The 9,906-nt window shown below is 42.5% G+C and overlaps 1 protein-coding gene across 2 annotated transcripts in view; it reads left to right on the top strand.

Annotated features, from left to right (window-relative positions):
* The window catches only part of LOC129747646 (potassium channel subfamily K member 18), a 74,456-nt gene extending 73,107 nt beyond the window's left edge, over positions 1 to 1,349 (top strand). For both annotated transcript variants that reach the window (XM_055741946.1, XM_055741945.1), the window contains one exon: positions 554 to 1,349. In XM_055741946.1, coding sequence (XP_055597921.1) covers positions 554 to 1,333 — 780 coding nt within the window. In that variant the 3' untranslated portion in view covers positions 1,334 to 1,349. The remainder of the gene's footprint in view (positions 1 to 553) is intronic.
* Positions 1,350 to 9,906: the final 8,557 nt, after the last annotated feature.

The following is a 9,906-nucleotide window of genomic DNA, read 5'->3' on the forward strand; positions in this document are numbered from 1 at the left end:
AATTCCATATTTTCAAACACTTTGCAAAAAAATTGCTTTTTTGTATTTGGCTAGATTTTAACTTCATAAAATCATCGATCTCTAAAAAAATGGAAAAATTTCAATTTGTTTCGGTTTTATGTTTGGTTTATAAGGCAATAAGGATAGCCTGCCTGTCTCCAAGTTACAAAGGACCGAGAAACCTTAACTAGTCAACCCCTTGTTGTGTACAAGTTCAATCCTTACCAGCAAACAATGAATGCTAACAAATTAGAGCATTAAATATTTGTGAATTTGAGTACATTGGCAATGCGAATGAAAAGACTCAGAGACATTCATCACATACTTCACACTTAACACTTCAGGTGATTAACACCGCCTTTTTGTTATATTCTCGGTAGACCTGTTTTTATTTTTAAGATCTTTCAGTAAAGATTTTGAAATTCGCAAACAAACAGAACTAATATTACGCTTGGGAATATGTGAATTCAAAATTAAAATGAATCAAAGTTTCATTCCAAGTTAACCTGTCTTCAGATAAATTCAGTTTTTAACATATTTCTTTATTTTCCAGGAGGTAATGCGCGGACTCAACGTAGTCTACGACATCGTTCGCCGGCCCAGCGAAGAACAGGAACTACGGTCTATGGGAGGCAATCAACAGAATGCTGCTGCTGGAGGCGCACCTGCTCCAGTCCCCTCAGATACAACCTCCGCTGCAGGTCCAACGGCTGCTGCTGGTGCGGAACCTCACTTACCATCCACATCCGGCATCGAAGTTTCCCAACCACCGACGTGCGAATCACCAACAACCCCGGTTCCGGAAACGTTCGAAATCGATGACGAGTTCAATCTACCAATTTCGCTCGCCATTTTTATACTGGTTGCCTACATGCTCTTTGGAGCGACCATCTATTTCACTTGGGAGAATTGGTCCTTCTTCGAAGCGTTCTATTTTGTGTTCATTTCGATCTCGACCATCGGATTCGGAGATTTCGTTCCACAACACCCGATCTATATGATGTGCAGCATCCTGTACTTAATCTTTGGTCTAGCTCTCACGTCCATGTGCATCAACGTGGTCCAGTTGAAGTTGAGCGACAGTTTCCGACAGGCCAGCGCCAAGATTGGAGCCACCATAGGGCTTCAGATGGCCGAAGCTGCTTCCCTGCATCAGCAGTCTCAGGTTCATACTCCGGTTGATCTAGCCGCAGTTCACACCAGCACCCCGACGGCCAACGGAACGCATCCGACGGCTAATCCGACCAGTGTCAATGGGGACGCTACCATGACCCCGGTTTTACCGGAACGACCAGTTAGGAGAGGATCGGCTGCTAAAATTGAGCGGAAGTAATCCCTGCTCCTGTCGTTGGACAAAATGGACGGATAGTATCTCTCTATCGCATGGTTTAGCTTTTAGGATGGGAAGCATGACTGATTAATTTGCGAGCGCTTGCGCCTTTTGCAGTGGAAGCGGAATTGTTTTGTTTTATACATTTAGTGGATCGAAATAGCTAACTAAGCTCAATGTTCATTTTTAAACTTTTAGTGAGTGTCTTGTCAGCTATACAAAGCTACGTTATAACTTATTGCGTTCGCAAAAACGTATTTGAGATTTTATCGTGTTATTATAAGTTTTAAAATAAAGTGAAAAGTGAAAAAAAAACTCTGAAAGAAGCTAATGTAAGAATGTAAAATCATTTGTTTTCGCTTTAATAGGATAGCAGAAAAACTAATAATAAGCATTATCGTTGTTTGTTCATGAAAATTCTTTCGAGAAAACAATGCTGAATTTAAGATAGCGGCAAAATTCAAAACAAGCTGAAATCATTCGACAGCTTTTTTTGTATGGTTCAATTATTCAAAGAATGATTCGATTTTAACTGATAAGATCAAGATTCAAACCTGAATAGAAAACGCTCAAAATATCATCAGCACAATAAGCCTCAAGCCGCTGTTATCTCAATTTACAAATACAACGCCTAAAATTTTACAATCATAAATACTTGATGAAATAAACTTTATAACATACAAATTATGTATTGTTTGATTTTCAAAGATGATATCTCCATTTTCCATTAACAAATTTGATTATTTTTGACCACATTTTTGAACGTTTTTTTTCGGTACCGGTTTTACAGCTTAAGAGCTTTGGAACTATCAAAAAATGGTTGTTAGAGGTTGGATTTAAATGAGTCATCACTAGGCAACACTTTCAGCTTATCGGAGAAAATGGTTTTGGACATTTCAGCGGTCTACCCTTGGTTTTTCGTTTATTGAAAATTAAAAATGCTGGTATGAGACTTGACTTCCTTGATGATCCTTAACCGTTGTTGCCGATCATGTGCTTCACTTCAATGCTTGATTTGAACTTTGCGGACATTATTAACAGTGTTTGCATACTTATCCACCACAAAAACTCAGTAATTCATTGAATAATCAACGGTTTTGTCAGCTATCAATTTGATAATGACGAATTTTAAAGGAAACTGTGCAAAATTATTTTTTTCCTTTTCTCTTGCATCGTACATATCTCAAAAACGCATAAATTTTAAATTTTGAAAAAAATAGGTCGAATAGTACTTTTTACAGGCAACAAAATGCTGTCAAAATTTTTAATATCCAATAACTAGTTAACGAGCTATTAGTAAATGAAAGTGTCCCATTTCTAAAAGAACTAAGCTTTAGTACATAATTGCAGTCTACCGTCATCTTATCTGATGAGAAAAGAATAGCTTGCCAGTTACTGTTCGGTTGAGGCGTCTACTGGCACAAAACTATAAGTACACCCATAGAAGAGGTTGTAAAAATCTAGGGTATATTTAGCAAAACTCTGTGCCGAAAATGCGCTGAAAAGTGAACCAAAGATGATATGATTGGAAAAGCACTACTGGCATAAAGACTCGAGCTCCCAAGCAAAATGAGGCATGAACACTACATTCAAGCGAAACAAAAAAAACATTTTATGGAATTTTCATCCTATTGGATAGTTAATCCCGAAAAAAATAGTGGGAATCGAACTCACTTCAATATCTCATCTCGGCTAGCCAGTCCGATATCTTACCCAGTACACTATCTTAGTCGATTAGCAAAAAAAAGTTTATTGTCATAGTCTTTCTGACACCACCGATTATCAAAAACGCACTGCATTGGCCGTCTGCCGTTTGGCCGGTGTTTGTCTTTGATGGGAAATGGATGAGAATGGGATGGGGTTTGAGTGGGAATAGGAAACTAGAAAATGTTTTCTATTGCCGGCCGGTTTACATACACACGTACAGCTCATCTTCGCTGGTGGATTTTTGCCGTCGATTGGAAACAAAGATTTTTGTCTAATGCCGGTTCCAGCGCTCGGTCTATCATTCGACAATATCCTTGCTGACTAATTATTTCCATCTTGCTTTGTCTCAGGATATGAGATTTGTTTTATTTGATTTCTTCCAGACATTTGCAAAGCGGTTGCGCTGGGACGACAATTCCAGTTATGACTATGAGGAAGCCTGTTTATGCTGGTCCGGCATATTATCTTTTACCGATAATTACATCTCCAAAGAAGTTCATTATTGGAGTAGAGTCTGATTTGTGGATGTATCCTTGTCAAAACTCAAGTTGAAGTTTGGCAGATGTGACGGCATGTACTGCTACAGAGACTGTTTCGATGCTATGCCTGACTGGCTTCAATACGCCTTCATCTCATCTTAGCTGACTTTAGCGCAAATTTATGTCATTGCGGTAAATGCTGTAGTTTATAACCTATGAGTTGTTAAGCCTGCCCAGCACCAATGAGAACCCCCCTCAACAAGCCTCAGGGCCGGCTATCCGCGTTCTAGCTAGCAACAAGAAAACACTATGCTTGGTAGAAACGAACTTTCCCCGTTTATTGGCAAATTGGTCAATAAGTTTGTCGACAAAATGGTTCTCCCTTCACTTCTAAGTTTCTTTCTGTAAAATGGGCTATTCGGTCCTACCTTGACGGAGATAATAGGAACACCTTCGGTAGCTGACTCCGTACCTTCCTCGCTTCCGCTCTCCTTTCCGTACTGCACAGCGGTGCGGGGTATTTTGATCAGTCGGTCTTCGGCGCAACTTCCTCTTCACTCTCCCGGACGTTCTACAACCTTCGGGCCACACGGCGTTAGCGGCTGCCAGGATGTGGCCAATATCGTACCTGGTTGAGATGAGGCCTACCGGGGCTTGCCTTATGTAGCGGTAGGTTTGCCTCCGGAATCGTAGCTCGTGCCTCACGTCCTCCAATTTCCATCAAACCAATCTGTATAACAAAAGGGGTCCTGTTGGCGCAATGGGACTAAACAAGAGCGGATTAGATTTTTATTCCGTTGGGCCTGTCCATGGTTCTATGGATTCCGGCGCAGCGATCACTTCTCACTTGGTTTCAATGTGCTATGTCACTATATGTGCTGTCCTGAGAACTCAGTACCGTATCGTTTGGCTGTTCTTTGTGGAGTGATCGCATTAGCTGTCGGCCATTGCCTCGGATCCGGACTTTCGGCTCGATCCTGGAATTCAGCCCCATTGCGCCTTTCTCGAAGCCCGACTATAAAAATCGCTCACTCATCGAAACGCACATGAGAATGCTTCGCCGCCGGCTCGCTATTCGTTTGTGCTCAATACAATCACGAATAGCAACCCAAACGATTCTACGATGGCAGTTTCTCTGTTGCTCGTTTTACAAAATATTCATGAGCGAGTCTGAGCAACGGGATCACGAGAGACTCGTATTTGCTTCGTGAAAATTTAGATTCCAAGCTTGCTGTTTGTTTAGAGGATTAAGTACGTCAGTTCAAAAAAAAAGAAAAAGGAATCTTTCGGCTCCGTACCGTACCATCCGGGCACCGATCGTTTGAAGATTGGCTTGCCCTACACAAGTGTACACTGTTGCTGTTGATGTTATTGATGTTCCCTCAAGCTTGTTGCTTCAAAAAGTGACGCACATTCTTCCGTAGGAAGCAATAATAACACCACTAGCATGAAGGAAGTGTATTCTTTTGGCTCGGCAAATTTGCCTGAAAAGAATAATAACATCACTAACATGGATTGACTCTACCGACCGTATGTACACTGTTCTTCTTTTTTTTCAATTCCTGTTAGCCAACGCTGTTGAAAGCCAACACGGCTTGGCGTCAGTATTGTTGCTGTTAGTGTTTTTTTAAGCTCAAGCTTCGCAAAGGGACGAAGATTTTTCCACGGGAAGAAATAATATCATTACTAACACGGCTCATGAGCGGGTTGGTAAAAATTTTCACGAACCAGCTCGCTGCGCAATCGTCGGGTTGATGCTCAACTTTGTGTGCGAAGAGGGAAGCAAAATAAAAAGGAATCAGGAACCTTGTTCGTGTTTTCGTTTTGGTCGGGATTGATTCGTGAGAAAAGGAGATTCTCGCTCACACCTCATTCGCGTTCCACGGACATTCTTATGAGCAAAAATCGGAGCGATGCAGGTTCCGTCGCTCGTATGAATGAGTTTTTCAATTCTTGAGCCCGCCTATGGCTGCCCATTTGTACGTTCAATCAGCGCCATCTGTTCGTCAGTGTATTGCCCATCCGTACACGAAAAATAATAAAAAGGTAAAATTTACCGAGTTAGCAAAGGTGAACGCTCGTGAAAGCCAAAAAGGTAACTTCTACCTCTTCGAGGTGGAACTCACCTCAGAGTGAGGTAAAATTTACCTGAATCGAGGTTGGAAAAAAGGTACAATTCACCGAGAAAAAAGGTGAATCCAAAAAAGGTAAATCTTACCTCGTAGCGAGGTGAAGTTCACCTGAATTGAGCTCGATAAAAAAGTATAATTCACCTAGAAAAAAAGGTAAATCCAAATAAGGTAAAACTTACCTCGTAGCGAGGTGTAATTGACCTGGATTGAGCTAAACAAAACGGTACAATTCATCTAATAAAAAAGTAACTATTCGCCGAACCCGTTCATTGAGGTTAAGCTGTTTTGTCATTCTAGGAACAAGTTTTGCTTTGTGCCTAATATGTGAAAAGCGGAATAGAATGGTAAGTGTTCTTAAATATCATTTAGTTGTGCTGGTTCTCGTCATAATACTATTGATTTTGTTTCAGATCGGCCCATGGAGCTTTGAGGTGTATTCCACGTCATCCTCCAGCCGGAAAAGCCGAACCTGACCGGATTAGTCGAACGGAGGAGGCCATGAATGTACGCAACGCAGGTGGATTCAGCGGCCATAGCGGCTCAGAAGAACGCGAAGCCGAATTACCAGTCCCTATTTATCTCCAATAAATATAATTTTTGTAAGAATTGTATTTTTTTAATTCTTATTGAAGAAAACAATCAAACCAACCAGCATTTACCTTTTAAATCAGTAAATGGGAAAACGGTATTATTTACTATTTTGCTAGGTGAATGCGAAAAAGGTAAAATTTACCTTTTTGCTAGGTAAATTGAAAAAAGGTAAAATTTACCTTTTAGCTGGTGAATGACAAAAAGGTAAAATTTACCTCGAAAGATGGGTGGAAAAAATTCACCTCGCAAAAAGGTAAATTTTACCTTTTTTTTATTTTCCGTGTAAGCTTGGCCATTATTTGCATATGGCGTCGGTGGTTTAAGGTACGGTCCGCCTTTACTCCACACAGCGCTTCCTGAGCACATTTACATTTACTACGATGATTCTCACTGATCTTGGGCTTTTCACACAACGCACCAGGGCTTGTGATATAGCTCAGTTGGCAAGTCTGTTGTCTCCTGAGCCGATGTCCGCGAGTTCGAGCCCAAGAGTAAACATCGAACACAGTTCTACCGGATAGTTTTGCAATAACGATCCGCCAACTGCAACGTTTATAAAGTCGCGAATGCCATAAAGATGGTAAAACGACTATAATCGAAACAAAAAAAACACACAACGCACTGGTTACAAGTTTATGGATTATTCAGAGCTTGTTATACCATCCTTCATTTTTGTTGGATTCATTGACTAGATTTCATTTAGGAGAAAACAAATAATTTTGGAATCAATTTTCCTTTTTTTTTTGTATGAAATAAAGTTGCGGCTTTACCGGTGAGGGTTAAAAAGTTGAAATGATAGACGCATAGAAGATCAGAAGAAAATTCTAAGGTGGTGAAAAGAGCGAAGAGCATTTGGAATAGAAGGCTGACCACATACTAAATTCTTTGTCCCGCACCAATTAACTGTATTGAAGAAGTAGTACCTATCCAATAGAGGAGGCACTACATTTTCGATACAGTTAATTATGGATGGTTCGACCACCATGTGAGTGCACATGTGCCGAACGGACAAAAATTTTTTAGCATGTGGTTGTCTTCTATTGTGCGAATATCGTTCGATCGATGGCTAGGCACGTTCCAACTGGATTGAGTTGTCGCGTACGGTCAACGGCCCGAAATCTTGGCCTAACTATCTTTCGATTATTTTTTGAACGATGCTTTGTAATTTTTTTTTAGCCAAATTATTTTATTGTTTAAGAAGAGAAATCACCGTGGATTTGTTGTATGAAATTAAGTTGCGGCTTTATCGGTGAGGGTTAAAGAGTAGGTTCTGCACTCGTTACTAAGAACTACCGAAAGGTCCAACACTATTCTCAAACCTAACCGAGAAGTCATCTTAAATCGAAGTCCTACAACAAAGAGCTGAAAGGTCCGAGATGCCATGCATTATGCATGTTCGAAGGTCGGACACATTGCTAGGAATTACCCGAAGAGGAACCGGAAAGAGGTCAGAAAGGCTACGCATTTTGCACGGTGCTGTCGACGGTGGATCAAGCTCGAAACGGTGAGTCGTACTTCGACTCAGGGGCAACATCCCATTTAACAAACGACGAAAAGTGGTTGCTGCCAATCAAGAAGCGATGGATGTTGTGTCCATCGGAGATGCGAAGCTGAAGTCACGACTCAACCCAGGTGAAATCAACGTTTAAATTGTCCAGTTCACTCCCGGGAACTTCACTTCACGGGAACAAGGTCATCTTCGAAAACAGCGGGTACGCTGTTGTCAATTCCGACGGAGAGGTTTTCGCAACCGGAACCAAGGTGAATGGATTATTCAAGTTTGATGGTCAGAAGTTCCATTAATCTTTGGCTTGCTTATCTGGTGGAACTCAATCGATTTGGCACAGCAGAATGGGTCACCTACACATCAGAAGTCTGAAGCAACTCCAAAATGGCCTGGTATCCGGAGTCTAATTTTACGATGATGATGGTGATGCGTGTAAGATTTGTCCCCTTGGGAAACAAACCCGTTTATCTTTCAGCAAAGATGGTTCACGAGCGAACGAGGTGCTCGAGGTGGTCTATTCAGACGTTTCCGGGCAGATGGAGGAACCTTCGATGGCGAAGAGTCGGCACTACATTACGTTTGTGGACGGTAAATCCAGGAAGATTTTCGTCTATTGTTTGGCGACGAAGTCCGAGTCAGAGGTGCTACAAGCGTTCCAATCCTTCCATAGTATGACCGAAAGACAACGGGGTTTCAAAATCAAGACCATTCGAACGGACAATGTGAAGGAGTACACAAATCGAGGGTTTCAAAGCTTTTTGGAACGACTCGGCATCAAACACAAAACAACCACCGATAACACCTCGGAGCAAAACGGCTTTGCGGAGCGAGTCAACAGGTCTATAGTCAAACGAGCCCGGTGTTTACTCTTCGAAGCCGGTCTTCAAAAGAACTTCTGGGCAGAAGCGGTGTCCGTTTACCTGTTGAATCGGTCACCAACCAAGGGTCAGACCAAGACAGCTGAGGAAATCTGGTCAGGAAGAAAGCCAGATTTATCGCGTCTGAAAATTTTCGGAACTACGGTAAAATGGTACTCTATAGCTGAAGAATGCATCCTTGTTGGTTACGAGGAAGACTCCAAGGCGTATAGAGTGTACAACATCAAGACACGTTCTATGACGAAGGTCCGGGATGTTACGTTTCTGGATGAAGGAAGAGGAAAGTCGCAATCAGCATCGGGTGTCATCAGGGTTCAACATCCTCAGCCGGTGTACATACAGCTGGACTTTGAGGAACCGGTGGTCCAACATCCTGCACGAGACGTTCCATTTAGCCCTGTGACAATGGTTCCGACTAATTTACGAAACTTTCCGGAATTCGAGGATCCCAAATCGATGGATGACATCCTTACCGATGACGAATCAGATGAAGAAGACCGACAACTATATCCTTTACGTGACGTAACTATTCCCACTGCGCTCCCCCCGCACTCTACTTCAAATCCACCTGTGTCACAGTTGTTGAGGCGCAGCGGACGGGAGCGCGCCGTTCCAGGTTGCTTGACTTTTTAAGCTTCATCGCACGAGTCAAGATGACCTGGTCACCACAAGCCAACTGGTGGTAATGCTCAGGCATCCGAGTCCAACCAGGGACTGGTGGTGACGTATCGCATTTCCAAGCGGGCCAAGAAATCTAAACGGTAAATAGGTGATCTCCAAACCCCCCGAGAGGCCCTTGGCGGTAATGACGGCGATCGTTGGTCGGCTGCAATGGAGGAGGAGCACGACGCGCTGATGATAAACGGAACCTGGGAATTGGTCGATACACCAAAAAGTCGAAAGGTCGTTGGCTGCAAGAGGACGTACAAGACGAAACAGGACGAACTAGGAACCATCGTTCGCTACAAAGCCCGCCTGGTAGCCCAAGGGTTCACACAAAAGTTTGGATGTGACTACAACGAATTGCCCCGGTCTTGCGCCAGATTACCTTCCGCACGTTATTGGCCGTTGCTGCTAAGCGGAAAATGGTGGTAAAGCAGTACAATATCGAGACCGCATTTCTTGACGGCGATCTCTTGAGGAGCAGATTTACTTGCGGTAACCACCCGATTTAATCGCAGAAGGAGTAAAACACTAGTTGTGCAGGTTAAGGAAGAACCTCTACGGTCTGAAACTAGCTGCCAGGGCATAGAACTCTAAGGTACATTCCACGCTTTGCAAG

The sequence above is a fragment of the Uranotaenia lowii genome, chromosome 2, assembly GCF_029784155.1.
Source record: "Uranotaenia lowii strain MFRU-FL chromosome 2, ASM2978415v1, whole genome shotgun sequence".
NCBI lineage: Eukaryota > Metazoa > Arthropoda > Insecta > Diptera > Culicidae > Uranotaenia > Uranotaenia lowii.